We start from the raw sequence: 21169 nt of genomic DNA, 5'->3' as shown, positions 1-21169 counted from the left end.
ACTGATCGAATGTTTCAAGACTCTGAATCCCTTGTCTCAGACTACATGGCCCTACTTCAAGGCTCCAGTTCTCTTGTCTTGGATCACAAGGTGCAACTTCAAAACTCCATCTTTTGAAGGAGGTTTCATCAGGGACCACCCTCTTGGTGCACTAAACTCCTCATGGAGGACATATGGAAGGATGACCTCTAGGAAAAGAAATTTGCAACTTTTACCCCCTTTCCTTGAGGCCCACACAATCTCACCTATCCTGCAACAGCCTCTTAATGAATGTAAATCACTAGCATACTGGCTATAGTCTTCCCCTCCGTTTAAACAATTGCTGTCCTTGAAAATTCGTCTTCCCCTGAATACATTGTCCAGCAATCACAAACTCTGCTGACTTGGCATTTTGATGAGAGCCTGGGTTTTGGCAACTACCATAACTTTCCACTGAAAATTAATCGTTCTTGCTGCCCTTGGCATAGCTGCTGTTAGTGCAGTAAGGCAGCCTCTCACTGAGGCTTTCTGGGTGTCAAGGCGACTTTTGTAGTCACTAGCCTCCCAAAAATGAGGCTGCCTATGGCTAAGCCCAAAAACACAAGAAAAAACAATTTACATTCATGAAACACCAGTCCCCTATTTGATGTCTTCAATATTTCCTTTGCTAATATGTATTTGATGCTGCTAAAGCAAAACTCTACAAGATTGGAGGAAGGTGGGGAAAAAATGATAGGACCTCAAGGTGGTACAGCACCAAAACTGAAGAGTTCCATGTTTATGGGTGTCCTACTCCGTAAGTTTTGGCACAATGGTTGGAGTATTAGATTTGAAATTAAGAACACAAATAGTAGCTGTGTGAACACAGGATTGAGTCATTTAACTGCTCTCAACCTCAAGTGGTGCAGTGGATACAGCACTTGGAATCAGGAAGATTCAAAGCTGGCTTTAGATACTTCCTAGCTGTGTGACCCTGGGGAAATCACTTGACCTGTTTGCCTCAAGTTCCTCTTCTGTCAAATGAGCTGGAGAAGGACATGGCAAACCATTCCAGTATCTCTGCCAAGAAATCCCAAATGGGATCACAAAGAGTTGAACACAACTGAAACAACTCAACGACAGTACTAACCACCTCAGTTTCCTCATCTGTTAAATGAGATTAAAAATATCTAATACCAACCTCCCAAGGATATTGTGAGGATAAAATGAGATATTTATAAAGTGTTTTTCAAACCATAAAATGTAATATAAATGCTAGCTACAAAGATGCTGATAACAACAATGCTGTAATAAATGTCAGGCTGCACCTGTGGTGAACTGGCCAAATTCTGAGGCATAGGCATTACTCAAAATGTTTAGTTTTGAGAGTTTTGTGTCACACTACCAGTGAGAGTTGTGTTACTGACCATAACTTCTGAGTCCTTCCTCACAAAGTCAAATCAGTGTCTTACCCTTCAGCTTCCTTCCATAGGTTTCCAGGGAAGAAATGTCTGAGGTAGTTAGTCAGACAGCTGAGAAGTTTCATTCAAGATCATGTCTCCCAGTTTTTCCCTTTCTAATCTGACCCTTTCATATACACTTCAAAGTACATTCAGTTCAGTCATTTTTCATTCATGTTCGACTCCTTGTGACTTTATTTGGGGTTTTCTTGACCAGGATATTAGAATGGTTTTCCATGTCCTTCTCTAGCTCACTCTGAGAGTCTTTTCCCCCTGTCCCTCCCCCCCTTTGTTTTGTCCTTCATTCTCAAAGACCTTAACTACTGACAAACTGAAACCTGGGAAAGATCTTAGCTTAACAAGACCAAGGTCTTCCATTGCACCCATTCCATTGCCAGTGGTCCTGACCTTGTCACTTGAGAAGAGAGTGAGGTTGATGATTTTGCACAGTTGTGCCTCATGTAAATCCACTTCACTTGTGAGTCACCCTCTTGAACTCATTGGTCCTCTTCAAGAATGAAGGACAAACAACAGGTCAGTTTTAGCAGATAATGAATCAATAACCTTGGAATCTGGAAGATTTGATTTTGACTCTTGCTTGGAATACTTACTAGTTGTGCCCTGGGCAAATTTGGGTCTCAATTTTCTCAAAGGGACAATGAGTGGAGATAACATACAAACAACTCTGTACAAATAAGCTTTATAGAGTATAAATTGGAGATAGTCTCAGAGGGAAGGAACTAAAATCAAGAAGACTTGGAAAGGTTTCTTGAAGAAAGTGGGAATTTAGATGAGACTATGTAAATAGCACTATGTAAATTTTAATAATTGTAATTCTGAGATAGGAGAAGCTTTTGAGTTTTACTGATCAGACACAGGCTGAGATTTCATCACCTGGATAGTTATTAGGGATACAAGTTAATTGATTAATGGAAACTTGAACTGTCAGTGATGAAGGAGTCTAGATAAAAATCAACGAGTTGAAAGTTCTCAGAAATCATCAGCTGGAAATTCATGGAAATAAAGTGGGCAAAGCATGGCACAGTGAATACTAGAGTCAGGAGGATCTGAGTTCAAATCCAGATTCAGAGTTACAGTTGTGTGATCCTGCACAAGTCACTTAACCTTGATTTACCACCATTAACAAGAATGTCTTGAGAGTTTGAATCTAAATAAAAATTTTTGTTTTTAAAAGTCAATTAGTTTAAGATAAGGGCACCAGCAGGAAGAGCATTTGAATGAATAAAACTGAGCTATGAGTGATTTGTCTTCTAATCTCTTTTATGGTTTCTGATGAATCTATGCATTTATAGATTTACAGATAGCCAAATGAAGTAACTAATTGCCAGCTGGAGAATTGGCAGTTCATACAGCCCATGTTCAATAAAAGCCAGAAATTAAGGGCTTTGAGAATCTCCCTACAAGATTCCTCTTTCCAAAATGAGTCATACATCTATCTCATCTTTCTTTATCTACATCCTCCCTAAACCTCTCCTATTTTCTCTGCCATTTACCCTCACCAGAAATCAGCTTCGGTTCCCAACAACAGACTACAGTATCTGATTGACAGCAAATTTGTCAAGAGAAAAGTAGGAAGAAGGAAAAGGCAAAAGGTAGCTTGCTATCACATCTTATTTCTGGAACTTGTTCTCACTTTGGTATTGAAACTCTTGAGCACAATAGATCAGTGGTGTCTTTCCAATTGCTGCCTACTCCCAGGGACATATATGTAGATATGGGAGTGATGGAGGAGAGAGAGAGGAGGCCATAATAGTCCTTATATAGCTTGAGTTATCCTGGGGAGGATAAAGGCAGGGATTTCTTACCCCAGAGGGGTGAACCATGCTCCACATGTGTTGCTCGATGGGATGAGTCACCTGATTCATGACCATTACCTCCAGTTAAAGCATTGGAGGTCAGCTGGCCAGTGACCACTGCTGGGTACCGTCGGATGGTCGGTGATGACCTCAACTGCTGCTGAGGAGTGATAGGATGACTGATCTGGTTTGTATTCCTGCAGAGACAGACATCATAGATATTTACATATCAGACTGATTCCTTATATATAATTCTCTAGGATATCATAGTGACACAAAACAGTGAACTCTACCTCCACCACTATCATTGTCATTGGATAAGGTGGGATCCTAGTCTTTTGGAAGCTTTCTTTTGGTGATGGCAATGGTGAGCATGACAGTGATGGTCAAGATAAGAATGGTATGAAGAATCTACAAAGTTAACTGAAAGATCATTCAAGGAGCATTTGAATTATTATCGTAATTATTGTTATTTTGGTCTGGACCTGAGATAAGGAACTCCAGGTGAGGAAAATACCTCTATCAATACTGATTGGCACCCATTCTACAAGTCTTAGAAGGGAACCTGGGACACTGAGAGATTAAATGCTTTGCCAAGAGGAAGCTTGATGGTATAGGAGATAAAATATTGAGAAGACCAGAGTCCATATCCTGTCTCAACCACTTCCTAGCCGTGTGATCATGAACAAGTTATTTCGCCTCTGTCTGCAACTAGGTGATCCAGGGGATTCAGCTCCAGGTCTAGAATCAGGAAACCTAAATTCAAATCTGGTCTCAGATACTTTCCTAAGTGACCTTAGGCAAGTAACTTCATCTCTTCACCTTCATCTCAGTTTTCTCATCTGTAATATGAGGATAATAATAGCATCTACTTCCCAAGGTTGTTATGAGTATCAAAAAAGATAATATTTGAACAGTATTTATGTATTAGCATACAGGGTGACATTTAATTAATGCTTACTTCCTTTCTTCCTTGACCACACAGCCACTCTTTGTCAGAGGAAGGGCTTAAACTCAATTCTTCCTAACTCCAAATCTAGTCTCAGAATTAAATAAACATGATGTGTTCATTCAAAAATCATTGGTTTTATAGCTGAGATCTTAGATAATTTACTTCATTTCTTTGACCCTGGCTTTCTTCATCTATATAATAAGGATTATACTAGTAGATCTCTGAGTTCCCTTTCAGCTCCAAATCTTCTGGTCCCAGGTCTTTGAGTCTCTATGTAGAATGCTACATCTAACCCCTGGTTTCAGCCAGGCTAGAATTAACAGCCAGGGGTTGATGTTGCTGCCTATTGCCCAAGGGAAGGAGCTTAGCATTGGAAACCAGGATCTGAGATAGCAAAGCAATGGTCAATTTACAAGAAGAGTTGAAGAAAGCAGAAATGGGAGTCAGAGACAGTAGACAGATAGAAGAAATGATGCTAAAGACGAAATTATCAGGATTGGCCTAAAAAAACTAAAGAGAAAGTCAAATCTAGTAAGGAGCAGAACAATAAACTCAAGCAATTACTTCATTCAGCATGGAGTAATTATATGATAGGGATCTCTACCAGAAGTCTATTCAACTACCTTTCATTTAGATCTTTAGATTCACTCAATGAGGGGCAGCTAGGTGGTACAGTGGATAGAGCACCAGCCCTGGAGTCAGGAGTACCTGAGTTCAAATTTGGCCTCAGACACTTAATAATTACCTAGCTCTGTGTGGCCTTGGGCAAGCTACTTAACCACATTGCCTTGCAAAAAAAAAAAAACTTAAAAAAAAAAAGATTCACTCAATGAGAGTGACAACCCCCCCCATAAAGCTTTGACCAAAAGCCAGGTCCCCTTATAATGTTCTAGAGGCATTAGTAGGAATTCTTAGGGGTGGTTCAGTGGACAGAATGCTGATCTGGGAATTCTAGTTCCACTCACCCCAGAAAATTAGATCTAATCACACCTCCCAGTCTAGCTTAAATTTTTTGTGGTTGTTGTTATCCTGGGGATTGAGAACATGTATTCAGCTGATTTATTTACAAAGCCTCTTACCTAATTTTTTAGATCTACATAAACAGCGTTGGCAGCCTGGTCCAACAAATAGAGAGCCAGCCTTAAATTCAGAAAGAGCTGGCTTCAAATGCTTCCTCTGACCTAGACAAGTAACCTAGCTTTTCAGTGCCCCTAGGCAACATTATAAGATGGAGAGGAAGTGCTTATTATTTTCACTGATAGAATTTCAGCATATGTGGTTTAATTTTTTTAAATCATTCCAACTTTATGAGGTAGGTAATACAGATGTTATTAACCCCATTTCACTGATGAAGAAACTGAGGTTAGTGTTCTGGCCCAAGCCCTTCCTCACTTAAATCCAACTGACTTGCATGTCAGAGTATCACTTCTCTGATGCCATAGTCCTCTCCCAGAAGAACAACAAGAAGTCACATAACTAATAAATGTCAGAGTAGGGATTCGAACTCTGGTCTTTCTGACTTCTGAGTTCAGCTCTCCATCCATTCTGTCTCTGGGATGGATTTTTAGGAATGTATCCTGCAGCTTGAGGGCTACGGAAATCCAGTGCACAAGGAGAGCTTGACAAACAATTGGCCAAAGATGGGAGCACAGCTGAGAGTCCAAATCTCCGACAGCTGTTCCCCATTACTGGGGACAGGGCCAGCAAAGCCAGCTGCAGCAGGAATATGAACCCTTCTCATTGTTCTCAAGAGGGCGTCAGTCAAGGGGGAGGAGAAGCCAGTTTGGGGTTAGAGTCAGCATAGATTTCTCAGTGGAGTAGACCACAGGCTGATGAATAGATTCAACAAGTGCCCAGAGGATGAATGGGGGGGAGTAGGGGGTGGGGTAGGCAATATACACACCATTTGGCACCTTTGAACCTGACCCTTAGAGTCAGTATCTGGCTTAGGTCAAGCTAAAAATGAAAGAGATTTTTAAATTCATTCTTTCTTTTGAATTAATTAATTATAATAATGAATGAATGAATTAAATTCATTAATTCTTTACTAAAATCTTATTTTATGTCTCAGTGTGGTATGAGGAGATTTCTAAGCTCTCAAAGGTGATAACAGTGGACAGAGGTTGGACTTAGAGTCAGAAAGACTTGACTAATTCTGCCTCAGACACTGTAATATTGAGCAAGTCATGTGACTTCTCAACCTCAGTTTTTTCATCCATAAAACGGAATGATAGCACCTATCTCTCAGAGTCGTTATGAGAATCGTTTGAAATAACATAGGTAGAGTGCTTTTCAAATCTCAAAGTACACTATTTAGTGCTAGCTACCATCTTCATTATTGTTACTCTTATTGTTGTTGTTCAAGGATAATACCAAAAGAGAGCAAGAAAAGGTAGCCCTACTAAAGTGAAAAACCTCAGGTACAGATCCTGCAATGAACAGGCTGAAAACAGCCTGGTTAAGTTCTGGGAGTTCCTCTTCAGAGGGAGAGACAAGCAAGTAATGACTTTTGTCTAGCCACAAGAACTCATAAAGACTGTCCACTCAATTATAGAGAGACAGATCGTCAGCTGTGTCTCTGGGAATACCCCCTATACTGATGAAATTACTATTCTCTTGAAATATTAAAGAAATTCTTTTTGTCTCAGATTTCTAGGGATTTCAAGGTTCAGGGATTTAATGCTGAAAAGAAAGGATCCTGGGATCCATGGAATGATCCATGGAAGAAATCCATCAAGGGATCATTGCCTCAGATGGGGTCTATTAACTAGGATCTTTATTTTCACTAACCTATAAATTAAATTGAGCATTTCCTTCAATTATTTTGTGGCATTTTTTTTTTTTGCAAGGCAATGGAGTTAAGTGGCTTGCCCAAGGCCACACATTTAGGTAATTATTAAATGTCTGAGGCCGCATTTGAACTCAGGTCCTCCTGACTCCAGAACTGGTGCTCTATCCACTGCACCACCTAGCCACCCCTCAATTATTAATTTTATCAATTACAGAGTGCTTTAAGGTTTGTAAAGACTTTATGAATATTATTTTATTTTATCCTAAATAATATCTTAATTATCATTTTAATTCTGGCGGTGGTTGCTATTATTATCTCCAATTTACAGATGAAGAAAATGAGGCAGCACTGCTTTCTTGTTTGTCTTACCTAGTCCTATCTTCTTCCCCTAGGCTTTTCCACAAACCTTTCTCAGAGATTTTTGAAAAGGAGGGATTTTTTGGATGCTTTTCAGTCATTTCTGTTATGTCTAACTCTTTGTAACCCCATTTGGGGTTTTCTTGGCAAAGATACTAGGGTGGTTTACCATTTCCTTCTCCAGTTCACTTGACAGATGAGGAAACTGAGGCAAAGAGGTTTAAGTGACTCATCTAGGTTCACACAGCTAGTAAGTGCCTGAGGCCAGATTTGAACTCAGGTCTTCCTACATCTGGACCCATTCCACCCAGTGTCACTAGTTGCCTCTCATATTTAATCTGATGCTCAGAGTAGGAAAAAAAAAAGATCAACAATGTGATTTTGAGAAAGGTCTATATGCTTTATCAGACTGACAAAGGAGTTCACATATAATATTCTTGACCTTAAGAAGATTAAGAATCCCCACCTTAAAAACTAATCGCATTGAGGAAAAAAAATCCATTTCAGAGTCAGAATATTCCATATGTAAACTCCTCAGAGCACTATATAGTTGCAAGCTCTTATAGATAACCTTTAAGATCACTTCCAATTCTAGATCTATTATCCTCATTTTATAGTTAAACTTGTGATTTTACAAATATTATTATTGATCAGAAAGGGAACCAGAGGAGTAGGAATGTTTATGAGCAAATTCTTCCTCATTACTGAAAAATATAAAATAAAGCACCATTCCTTCAAAAACTGAATTATCATCATCATCATCATCATCAACCCTGTATACAAAGGACAAGCAATTGATTCTGGTTTTCATATAATCATATACCTTGCATAAGGGATAGAGAACCAGCCTTAGTGATTAAGTAGGGAAGACCTGGGTTCAAATTCTGTTCTGACATATAGCAACACTGTAACCATGGACAAATAAATCATTTAACCTCAGTGCCTAAAACTGTATGTTGCTGACAGTTGCCAATTCATTGAAGGTTGAATTTCCAAACCAAAAGTTTCTCACACCAATCATAGGTACATCCCCCAAAAGGTAAGTCCATTCTCCTTGAGAGAAGCAAATCATAGTAGGCACTCATTAAATAGTTTTGGAAAGAAAGAGAGAAGGAAGAATTGTTCTGTTATTGTTAAGTTGTTTTTTAAATGTGTTTCTCATTACAACATTTAAAAAGTATTTGTGGCTATTGTAAAATGGTAAGATAGGACTTTGGATGGGTACTTCTCTTGGTGTGCAGTGACTTAGCATCTTGAAAAATACAAGGAAGTGGGAGGAGTCATCACTGGGCCAGTGTTAACAGAATTCATCAAATATCAGGCTCTCACACTCTGGGTTATATAACTGGGGGTGGTAGCTAGCTTTGGAAGAAAATAAAAGAAAGGGAGTCAGCTTTAGGTCATGGTAGGGGGTAACTCGTGAGCCAGATGCCATCTCTAGAAAACTTGGCATCTAAATACATGGTTTAAACTCTTGTGGAGATGAAGTGGACAAAGGATTTGTATATAAATCCAGTGACCTTTGTCACTTTGGGCCTCAGTTTCCTCATCTATAAAATGAGAGGGACCTGATGATTTCTACATTCCCTTCCAATTCTAATTCTATAATTTTATTTAGTGCAAAGGGCAATGAAGTAAAATTAAATGACATTAGATGACACCAGTCTAAATAAAAGACATGAGTTTCTTGCCCCTCTCAAAATCCATACACTCTTTTTATATGAACAAATCATAGATTCTTGGGATTTCTGAGTTCTATCAACTCTTTAGTTCTGCACTCGTCATGTTCTTTATTTTATTCATTTATTCTTTGATGAGACATTTAGGGTTAAGTGACTTGCCCAGGGTAAGTATCAAGCATCTGTGGTCAGATTTGTACTCAAGTCCTTCTGACTCTAGGCCTGCTGTTCTATTCATTATACCACCTAACTGCCTCTCTGCATGTTCTTTATAAGCAAAGCCCTTTGGGGCGGAGGGGAACAAACCAATTTGCACTGGGTGGACTAGGGGAAAGATTTATGTCCATGCCTAAACCAGGTCATTTGAAGTAACTGGAATACCTGAGTCCAGGCTAAGAATGGTGACTGATGTCAGTATCTCAGGACCTTTCGAGCCAGTACATCCAAAAGAATGAGCACACCCAAAGGTATGGGTTTCAGAAAGTGTTGTCAAGGACATAACTGATGTTAAGCTTATGAAATGGCATCATAATTGCTCAACCCTCAGTCCACTCTCTGACTAATATTTCAGTTTACAACATAGTGTAATGCACTCACTCCTTCCAAAACATTTAGGTGCATAGTGACCTTACTAAGAGCTAGTTTCCTAGTAGAAGATAAGATCCTTGAGGCAAGTGACTTTGGGGTTCTTTCCAGGAAAGAGGCTGCTTTTCTTTTGATCCCCCAGCTCTTAGCACAGTACTTGGTCCATAGCAAGCCCTTAATAAGTAGTTCTTGATCTTGTTTTGTTTGCTGTTTTTTGCTCACCTTTCATTCTGGGAAGAGGACCAATGATGTCACAGGTGATATCTTGAATTGTGTGTAAATTGGATTTAAATGAGGTGGAGTTGCACAAAACTGTCAACCTCACTCTCTCTTCCAAAGTCATCAAATTTCATCAGCAAGGCAAAAATCAGCATGACTGATTGTCAGTGGCCTGGGTTGAAAAATGACCTTGGCACCTTTGATGTCTGACCAAACTCTGAGCTCTCCACAGAACCTAATTTATACACCTTTGTGGCCATTGGAACAAATTGTTCTCATCTAATAATAATAATGTTTGTCCTTTCTTTTCAAAGACCATGACATCAAGGAAGTGATGCCATGACAAGCGCATGAACTGGATTTGAGTGAGGGGGGCTGTGCTAAGTTACCCGTCTCCCTTTCTCTTCCAGAGCCATCTGACTCCAGTGGTCAGATAGGATGAATCAGGACGACTGGATATGAAGCAATCAGGGTTAAGTGACTAGCCCAAGGTCATAAAGTTAGTAAGTGTCTAAAGTTATATTTGAACTCGGGTCCTACTGACTTCAGGGCCAGCACTCTACCCACTGAAACGTCTAGCTGCCCCTGTCCTCATCTATTGCTATGCCAAGTGAATGAGCTTCAAAGCAGCTGAGGAGCACAGTGCATAGAGTACCAGGCCTGGAGTCAGGAGGATCTGAGTTCAGATGTAACCTGAGACATTTACCAGCTGAGGGGTCCTGGGCAAATCACTGGACCTCTGCTTGCCTCAGTTTCCTCAAACTGGGAATATTAATAACACCTACCTAACAGTGTTGTGAGAAACAAATGAGATAATAGTTGTAAACAGTGTTAGGAACACAGAAAGTACTATAATAAATGTTAATAATAATAATAATAATGATGATGATGATGAGTTCACCTGATCACTTAGGGCTTGCCAGCAGACTCTTCTTTACATCCTTCCTCTAGCCTACCTTTTCAACCTTATTATATATATAATTGCCTTTTATTCAGTCTTTGGCACAACCAAGCTGACCTTACTGCTTCTCACAAATGAAGTTCCGATAACTACGCTTTTGTACAAGCTGTCCCCCACGTTTGGAATACCCTCCCTCCTCACCTCTGCCTCTTTGAAGCCTTAACTTCCCTCAAAGCTTAGTTCAACTTAACTGCCACCTCCTCCTCTTGAAATCTTTCCTGATTTTCTCAGTTGCTACTCCTTCTTCCCCCCAAATTACCTTGTATTCTTTTTGAAGATAGTTTGTATATAACTATCAAGTATAAAACACTGCCTTTTCATACAGAATGTCAGCACTTTGAGGGCTATTTCATTTTCATTTTTTGCATATTGCTTATCACATAATTAGATACTTTAATAAATGCTTATTGAATAATTGATGATGATATTGTACCAAGGCAGTTTCACAGACCTGAGAGAGATACCTAGAGGCCTTTCTATCTTAAATCAACATGTATATAGCCAATTTTCTACTTGAGTGATTATCTCCAATTTATTCATTTAGAGTGGTTTGCATGCTGTTCCCATTATTAGATGGGGGGCTTCTTGAAGGCAGGGACTGTTCTTACCTTTCTTCACCACAGAAAGTGATCAATAAATGCTTATTGGTTTAGCATGGGTGGCATTAAGCAATATCACCTGTCAAAGTCAGTTATTGACCCCACCAGTCCTACCACTATCTGAATTATAGGTCTGCCACTTATGTCCTGTGTCCCCTTGGGCAAATCCCTTAATATCTTTGGGTCTTAGTTTCCTCATCTGTAAAAGATGACCCAGATGGTGTTTAATATCCCTTGCAGGTAAATTTACAATCCTAAGGACCTCCCCATCTGAATAACTTCTGGCAGTTCTTCTCTCTTGGGGGCCTACAAGGTCAGTGAAATAATTTACTGTCATATCCCCCTCTCTTCCAAGGGATCTCCCTTTAGGTGTGATAATTAGGTTTGGACATGTTATTTCCACAGCAGCAGGCTCTTAATCTCAAGTTAAAACTGCAAGACATATAATTTCCAGAGACAGCTAAATCAGAACTCATCAGATTTGTTCTTGACATTGGCCCCAGATAAAGACTCTCATGAAGTGTAGTCTATCATCTACCCTCCTAATCTTTTCTCCTTCACTTCTTCCTCAACCCCTTTCCTTGGTTGCTGCCTGTTCTACCCAGTCAGCTGACCAAAGTTCCCTTGTAGGACACAGTATGACCATACTCTTGGAAACGGAAATCTCCAACTAATTTCTCATCTGGTTCCAGAGCTCCTGTTTTCCTCTGAAATATTACCTATGGTACATGTACCAACCCTTTGGAACTTCCATATTAGATAATCAAGGACTCCTCAGCACTTCCACCTAGTACTGCCATAACTGATGATTACAGTCACTGGTTGGCCCCTATCAACATAGGTTCAGTCTTCTGACACCTCAGTGGATTTTTTGATTCCAAGTCCACTCCCATTTCCTGTTTTATAAGCAGTCATTCAGTTGAACTGTCATCAAAGGATTATAAGATTTAGAACTGGACAGGACTTTGGAGAACATCTAGTCTATGTTTCTTAATCTTTTTGAGTGTCATGGACTCACTTGGCAATTCATTGAAAACTATGGACTCTTCAGAATAATGATTTAAAATGCATAGGTAAGTAAAGTTTCACATGGGGCATTTTGTGAGATTTTGCTTAGATGTGATTCCAGATTGGAGGAAAATAATTAGAAGGGATGATTTACATTCCTTTGTGAGATGTAGAGTTGGCGGGAGAGTTTTGGAGAGGAAAGACATCTTTCATTCCTGTTTTGAGACACATATTGTTCCAGACTCTCTACAGGAAGGGACCCATGGAGAGAGAGAAAATCCTGGAAGTGGCAGACATGAGAGGTTGGCACCTCAACATATCTCTGACTCTCAGCTTGCCTTCTTAATGACTTCAGAGAATTTCCCCTTGAGTGAGAGCTGGATTTCTTTCTTAAGCTGAGATATCTCACTCCCAATGGGAAAGCTCATTCATTCACTGTATTTTCCAATCTATATAACTTCTCTCATTTCCTTCTGCTATTAGTTTAGATAAATGGGTTTACTTGCTATTCAGTATTTGTGATGGTCCTATGCAACTAACATTTGATAAGGAGTCAAGCCTACAAATGTAAACTTTAATGGATAGTGATCAGGAAAGTGGCTTTACAATGAAAAAAACATGTCCCAAGATTAGTAATATCTAATAGGTCAAAAGGATACAATTCTAATCTGACAGAGAACAGAGTAGCCACTTGACTGACTCCTCTTATTCTCCTCTAGGTAGAAATCAAACTAGAATTATTCCCTAGAAGAGGGATGTTTAAAATTCCAAAGACAGTTTTTACTTCCTCTCCACTAGCCTCATTTAGCCAGCCCATGTGAACATATATGACTTATACAGATAGTGTACATACCTTGTATATAAAATGCAAAGGATCAGAAAGGAAATCAATTATATGATTTTTATAACATACAGTTATCAAAAATATTTTTTCAAGTTCACAGATCCCAGGTTGAGAACCCTTAATCTAAGTCCAATTTCTTACTTGTTTTTTCAGATGAAGAGGAATGCCTATAAATATTATGACTTGCTCAGGGGTAACACAATTGGTATTCAAACCCTAATCTAGTGCAGTTTCTACATCATCCACTGCCATTCTTGTATTAAGGCTCCTGATTTACATCAGCATTCTCGTAATTGGCAAAATTTGCTAATTTAGGCTAGGGGGCACAATGGATAGGGCTCCAGACCTGAAGATAGAAAGGCCTGAGTTCAAGCCCCCCCACACACACTCAGACTTTTATTAATATGGGGCAAATCATTAAACTTCCATTTGTCTCATTTTCTTAACTATAAAGTGTCAGTCTGCTCCCAAAGTTGTAGTGAGAATCAAATGAGATATCTGAAAAGCACTTAACACTGTACTTAGTGAACAGGAGGGCTTTATAAATATTCATTTTGATGATGATAATGATGATGAAGATGACATTGTCAGGAAGACTTATCTTTGTGAATTTAAATCTGGTCTTAGACATAGACTAGTTGTGTGACTGAACAAATAACTTACTCCTTCTTGCCTCAGTTTTCTCATTTGTAAAAAATGAGCTGAAGGGGCGGCTAGGTGGTGCAGTGAATAGAGCACTGGCCTTAGAGTAAGGAGTACCTGAGTTCAATTCTGGCCTCAGACACTTAATAATTACCTAGCTATGTGGCCTTGGGCAAGCCACTTAACCCTATTGCCTTGCAAAAAAACAAAAAACAAAAACCTAAAAATATGAGCTGAAGAAGGAAATGGCCAACATTCTAGCTTGCCAAGAAAATTCCAAATGGGGTCATGAAGAGTCAAGCACAATGGAATGGACTGAACAACAAGAAGATCCATCCTTTCTATTGGATTTATTGGATCATAGCTATAAAACTGAAAGAGAACTCAGTAGCCATCTTTTTCCAAGTGAGGAAAGTAAGGCCAAAGGTTTAACCAAGTTCACATAGGGAGTACGTGAATCCAGGCATGGCTATAGCTCAAATGGCAAAGGCATAATGTACCAAAAATGACCTGAAATCTTACCTTAAACTAATTATAGTTCGCAAGCAGAAAGCTCCTTTTCTCCATCAGAGGAGAAGGGGTCAATTTAGGACACTCCACTACCCAACTAATCACAAAAAGACCCATCTTGCTAGGTGCATGACTGAGTCCTAAAGAGTTAGCCTGGCATTGTAGGAAGAGCACTGGAATTTGAGCCAAGATAGCTTGAGTTTCAGCCCTGCTCCTGTGTGGCTTTAGAAAAGTCCCTTAACCCCTCACAAGCCCTGAAAATGAGGCAGTTGAAGAAGACAATCTCTAAGTTTTTTCTTTTCAAAGTTTCTTAATCTGGGGGTCTACAAACCCCAGACATATCTGGGAATAGATTTTAAGGGCTTCATTATTTTATATTAGAGATATACAGACAGACAGACAGATAGATAGATAGATAGATAGATAAATAGATAGGCTAGATAAGAAGAAAGATAAGTAGATATGCCTGGTATTACTGTTATGCCACAAGCCAAGGAACAAACCAATTCTAACAGCTGCTTACCTAGCACATGTATCTCTTCTAGGAGTTCTCTGTGCTGGATATTTACCTATCAGGGTCCTATAAGTCATACCAGAGGAAATAGGAAGAATTTCAGTAATGATGCTTGAGAATGGACCTGCCATTGATTTTGTGACATAAAGTCATCATTGAGCTGTCCTTTTATGTATTCTGGGCTATAGCCTTCAACCAACTTTCAGTCCAACTCACTGCACACCCTCCTTATAAAACATTCAACTTACAAGTCAGAAGACAATGGGTCATTCTGAAACAGGTCCAAAGATTGAGGCTTTCCTAAATTTCATACGCTGCTGAAAGGAAACCTGAAAGTTTCAAGGGGCTAGTGCCCTCTTTAGGGATACTAGCAACAACTTTGTTCATTCATTTAATAAGCACTTATTGTTTACTTTGCTAGCCCTAGAGATATAAAGCCATAATAAAACATCTTTTTGCTTGAGGAACTCCTATCCTATTGTTAAGGGAAGGCAAAAAACATGCACATGGAAAATTAAATCTAAAATATATACAAAGTTATTTCCAGAATGTATTAACAATTGAAGAGATAAGATAGGCTTCCTAGAGGAGGTAGCCTTTGAAATGGGCTTTGGAGAAGGCTAGGGATTCCATGAGAAAGAGGTGAGGAGTAATTCCAGGCAGCAGGAGAAACTAAGGAAAGGCATGGTGATGTGACATGGGAACAGCAATGGGGCCAATTTGATTGGAACATGAAGGATGTAAAGGGAACAATGTATAATCCGCTTGAAAGAATAGATTAAAGCCAACTTGTGAAGGGTTTTACATGGCAAATGGGAGGGTGTATTTATCTTTCAGACAAGAAAGAGGTAATGGAATTTTTGCCTTCCTAATTCACAGATCAATTTTCATGGTTACTATTACACTCCATTATGGAAACAACCAATTCAAGACTAAGAAAAGTCAAAAGAAGGGCCTAGATTCAAATGTTACTCCAATCTTCCTTTCAAACACCAATTTTATATTTATTTCAACTCCTCTAGGGACATAATTTTTGTTTGGTATATCCTCTATTTTATTATAGTTCAGATCAAGTCATGATTCTTATCAACAAAGTACATAATCTTGCATCTCTCCCCAAACCTATGTGATTATGACACAGATGTTAGTGCTGTCCTTTGACACTTGTATTCTAGAGTTAAACTTTTCACATCCCAACTTTCCCCCCTTGCAGTTTTTTCTATATTATAGCTCAGCAGATGAAATTAAAAGGGAATTTTGTGGAAGCCATGATCAACCCTGGTTTTGAAACTCAAAAATACATAAAAAATATGTATAGTATTATATAACATCAATATGTTTTATCTTGTAATGCAATAATAATTCAGTCTTCTTCTCTGGTACAAAGAGGTCAAAAATTCTACAAGGATTTTCCTGATAGTATCCATTCTGCCTTTTCTCATGCCCCTAGTGGTGAGAGAGAGTATGACATTTATCTCTACCATTGATTTGCTGCTAGACCTTACACAAATGATTTTCTCTCCTGGAGGATCAGTAAAATAGAGTCTAAATGTCTTTCATTCCAGCTTTGCCAACTTCTGGTGCTAGAATGAAGCAGGAGGTCACTGAGGGCAGTGAAACAGATTTGAAATCAGAGACCCCAGGTTCTAATACACCACTGCTGATTATTTAATATGTAGGAGGAAATCACTGAAACTTTTCACAACCTCATTTTCCTCACCTATAAAATGAGGGAATTGGAGTAGATGATCTCTAAAGTTTTTTTCCAGTTCTAAACCTCTACAATTCTAAGGGTCCAATTATTCCCTGAAAGAAAACAGAGGGAAGCCTGGTTATTTACTTGAAATTCAAGGGCACTAAACCCCAACACACACAATCTAATCTAGGGCTCTTCCTTTCCTTTCCTTCCTTTCCTCCATCATGAAAATTACAGTTATTTCCATAATATAAGTTATTCCTGACACTTTGAATCATATTCTGGGGCCCAGCCCAGAGAAATTGGCCTGGATCATCTTTGGGAAGAACAAGACTCTGCCATTTAATGTCTCTGCTGAAAATGATACCCTTCCTTATGTCAATAAATGGTCTTTCTTTCTTTTTCTGGGGAGACAGTAATATAGTGGAAAGGGCATAGATTGTGGAGTCAAATAAACTCTTTTTTAAATCCTTGATCCTTCCCTAATTTTTTTTCAATGAATAAGCATTTATTTTCTTTCCCTCCCACATCTTTTCTCCTTAAAAAAAAAAAAGAAGACAAAAGTCCTTGTAAGAAATTTTCACAGTCAAGCAAAACAAATTCCCATATTGGGAATCCCATCTTGAATTCATCATCTCTCCATCAGAAGATGGGTAGCTTTCTTCATCAAATCTTAGGAATCATGATTGATCTTCGCACTTATCTGAGTTCTTCAGTTTTTCAAAGATGTTTGTCTTAACAATGTTGTTCTTGTATAAACTCTGATTTTGGTTCTGCTCTCTTCAATCTGCTTTAGGTCAAGTGTCCCTAGGTTTCTATGATACTTTTTCTTTCATCATTTGTAATAGCATCATTATTCTTCCAATATTTCTTCACAATTACTTCATCATTACTCTTAGATCATTGTATTTTTTTCTAGTCTCTGGGGTACACTATCTATGAGACCCCAGGCAAGTCATTTAGCCTCTTCTGTAAAACCAGAGGGTTGGACTGGATGACCTTTCTAAGGTCCCTTCCTGCTCGAGATCTATGATCCTATCGTCCTGCTTCCCTTATACTGGTTTAGTCATTTTTTAGTTGTTGTAACTCTTCATGACGCCAATTGGGGTTTGGGGTTATCCCCAATACACACATACAAAAGTTTTAGAGATACCATACCAAGTTTAGATATTGCCACTCTTGTTGCATAGTGGTTGCTTCACTTAAGGCTGAAAAAGAACCAGATTTGAGTGTGTGAAGAGAGTTTTAGTTTAAACAGCTGTTATTTAGTTATCTTCTATCATGCTCAATTCTCTGTGACTCCATTTGGGGTTTTCTTGAAGGGCTATGGATGTGGAATGTTGCATATACTGTCAGTCCTACTTGGTATGTGAGATTGTTTGGTTGAACTGTCTTTTTTTTTTCCTTTTCTATTCTTTGTGACAAGGGTTGACTCTGGATAGAGAAGGATGGATATATTTGTAAATTAAAATGGTATAATAAGAAAAGATAACCACCATACCATTTCCTCATCTTCCCCTTCTTCCTTTCCTGTACACTTTTATGTGATATCTTTCTTTCTTAAAATGTAAGCTCCTTGAGGGCAGGGTCTATCTTGTTTGTTTTTTTATCACTAATATTTAAAAGTGCCTGGCCCATCCTATGGACTTAATGCTTCATCTAGCTATGATTGTTTAAATTTAAAAATAAGAAAATAAATCCACTCATTGATGTCTCACCATTGCTAAATTAGCTCTCCACCAATGGATATCCACACTGTTATTATCCACTCTTCTCTGCCTGAGCTTCAGGGTAAAGAAGTCTGGAGCTGCTCCTTCCTAGCTACAGCAGCTTATCTCTTTCTCTAGCAGCTCTGCTCCAGGTTTTATGTCCCCCAGACTTGCCTGCCAAATGACTCAGTTCACTGCTGTGCATCTGGCAGAGCTGAAGCCAGACACAGGGTGCTGGGAGGAAGCCCTCCCAGACCCTGGGTTCTCTCACTTCTCTCTGCCTTGCCAGATGGGCTCTCACACCTGGGGCCCAGAGCATGGGTCAGAATGGTTGTAGGAGTCCTTGGCTGCCAAGTCCCCCCAGCCTGAGATATTGTTGTCAGCGGCTCAGACAGTCCTGCTTGGAGAGTAGGAAGCTGAGCACATGTCTAGACAGCTCTGGCCCCCAGCCCTGAACTGCTGGCCTCCCGGGGCAGAGGAACTAGGGAGGGATCTTCAGTGCCCCTGGTGGGTGAGCCTCTCTACCCCAGCAAGAACTTTTAGGTAAAAGGCACATAATGCAGAGACCAAGCTCTGAGGGTGTGGGGATGGGGGTGGGGAGCCTGAAAAATGTTCTGAAGTGACTCTGGGACCATCCCTGAGACATCTCTCTTTCTACATGTGAGAATCATACTCCAGGGACTCTGGCTTCCTGGTATTTTTATGAAGACCTGGGGGTTATCTGACCCTTCTCCCCAAGTCAGGTCCTAGATCCAGAGCTATGAGGGACCTCAAAGGTCCAGTTCAACCCTCTTTTTACAGATAAGTGAAGTGAGACTGAGAGAATTCAAATGACTTTCCAAAGGTCATGTAGCTAGAGAGCATCAAAGGCAAGTGTGACTGTAGGCAAGATATTTACTCCAGTATCTTTGCCCAAAAAACCCTTTACAGGGTGACGAAGGGTTGAACATTACTAAAATGATTGACCAACAAACAACAACCTGTGACTCTAGAGTTAACGATCTATTCACTTTACCGTGACTACAAAACCATAGATTCAGAGCTGGAAAGAGAGCCCAGAAATCATCTAATCTACCCCTCTCATCATTCTACAGTTAGGGAAAATGAGTCACAGAAAGGTTAAGTGATTTATCCACAATCACAAGAGGAAGTACACAGCAGAACTGGGATTCAAACTCAGAACTTCTGACTCTAAACTCAACCTTCTTTCTTTCCCCAGATCCACACTGGTTTCTATCTAGTACTAGAACAAAGCTAGAGCAATTCAAGACCTCTCCTTTACCATTCTCTCACTCTCTTCCCCAAGCTCCTTTCTTTCTGCCTTGGCCTCTCCTGCTGGGGAAGAAAGGTCACCACCAAGGCAGTCTGCTCTAGTACTTCGTTCAGAAGTGAGAAACCAAAGCATTTTATTCACTGTGTTGTAATGTGAGTAAAGAGCTAGTTGGGAACCCTTCCCTCTGCCTGCTAGGGAGAAGTCACTCCAATGTGACAGCCCAGCCAAGGTTCTCAGCTTAGAAAAAATCCTCCTCAAAAACTCCCAAAGAGGAATCCACCCACCAAAGGTCAGTACAACTATAAAAAAAAAAAAAGAACATGGTGCATGGGGGGGGGGGGGTCACATCTTCCTTCTCAGTTAATTTACCGTTGTTTTTTAATTTAGGCTTCCTTAAGATCTATCAGAGGAAGAATGGCACACACAATAGGCACCAAGGGAGATGGAGTAAAAGAAATCTTGGAACATGCAGGGAGGGAGGGAGGGAAAAGGAAGCTGAGAGACAAGGCAAAAGAATTTCCAAGACAAACTTAGCCTGTTTCATAATGTTGCCGGAGGCTGGCCCTGGCTGTGCCACTAAAGATCATCCCACAGACCACGTTTGACGTACATGCTGTGAGCTGCCAATCCCAGTGTTAAGTACTTAGGGACTGACTGTGTTATTCACAGCCCTGAGTGTCTATCTGAAAAATATTTTTATTGATACTTTTGTTTTTATGTTGTCTTCTTTTCCAAATCTATCCCTCCTCCTATCCCACCAGAGAGCTGTCCCATGTAATGGAGCAAAAAGAAAAAAGAAAAAAACAGTTCCACAAAACTAATGAAAGAATCAATCTAGTCTCAGTGTGTGTGTGTGTGTGTATATATATATGTATATATATATATATATGTATATATATATATATATATATATATATATGCAGTATTGCACACCTGTAATCCTCCACTTGAGCAAAGATGGCAGGAAAGTACATTATCATGTCTCTCTTCTTTGTGTCCAGGTTTGGCCATTATAATTCTAAAATATTCACTTTTGATTTTCTATTGTTCTCATTTACATTGTCAAAATCACTTCAAATCACTTTCATCACTTCAAATAAGTCCTCACATGCTTCCTTATATTATTAACCATCTTTGTTTCTAAAGGTGCAAATATATTCCATTATCTTCATGTCTCATAATTTATTTGTTTCCCAATCCGTGGACATCTATTTTGTTTCCATTTCTTTGCTGTGCCAATCAGTGCATTAATTTATATAACTGGGGTGGGAGGAAAAAAAATTTTTTTAAAGTGCAGTTAGGGGGCAGCTAGGTGGCATAGTAGATAGAGCACCGGCCCTGGGGTCAGAAGGATCTGAGTTCAAATCCAGCCTCAGACACTTAATAATTGCCTAGCTGTATGACCTTTGGCAAGTCACTTAACCCTATTGCCTTAAATAAAAAAAAAAATTTTAATTAAATTTTAAATTTTAAAAAAAGTGCAGTTAGCATTCACCCTTAAAAGCAGAAAACAGAGAGAAGAACTTGCTTTACATTAAAAAAAAAATTGCTAATTTGACTTAAGCTTTGTGCTTAAGTATAATACCTGGCAAGAG

General features: G+C 39.4%; 1 protein-coding gene across 2 annotated transcripts in view; it reads right to left on the bottom strand.

Moving 5' to 3' along the window:
• Positions 1-21169, bottom strand: part of LTBP2 (latent transforming growth factor beta binding protein 2) — a 188010-nt gene that overhangs the window by 108321 nt on the left and 58520 nt on the right. For both annotated transcript variants that reach the window (XM_074235724.1, XM_074235725.1), the window contains exon 4: positions 3245-3432. In XM_074235724.1, coding sequence (XP_074091825.1) covers positions 3245-3432 — 188 coding nt within the window. The remainder of the gene's footprint in view (positions 1-3244; positions 3433-21169) is intronic.

The sequence above is a fragment of the Macrotis lagotis genome, chromosome 4 (genome assembly GCF_037893015.1).
Source record: "Macrotis lagotis isolate mMagLag1 chromosome 4, bilby.v1.9.chrom.fasta, whole genome shotgun sequence".
Classification (NCBI taxonomy): domain Eukaryota; kingdom Metazoa; phylum Chordata; class Mammalia; order Peramelemorphia; family Peramelidae; genus Macrotis; species Macrotis lagotis.
This window is presented reverse-complemented; position numbering and strand designations above follow the sequence as displayed.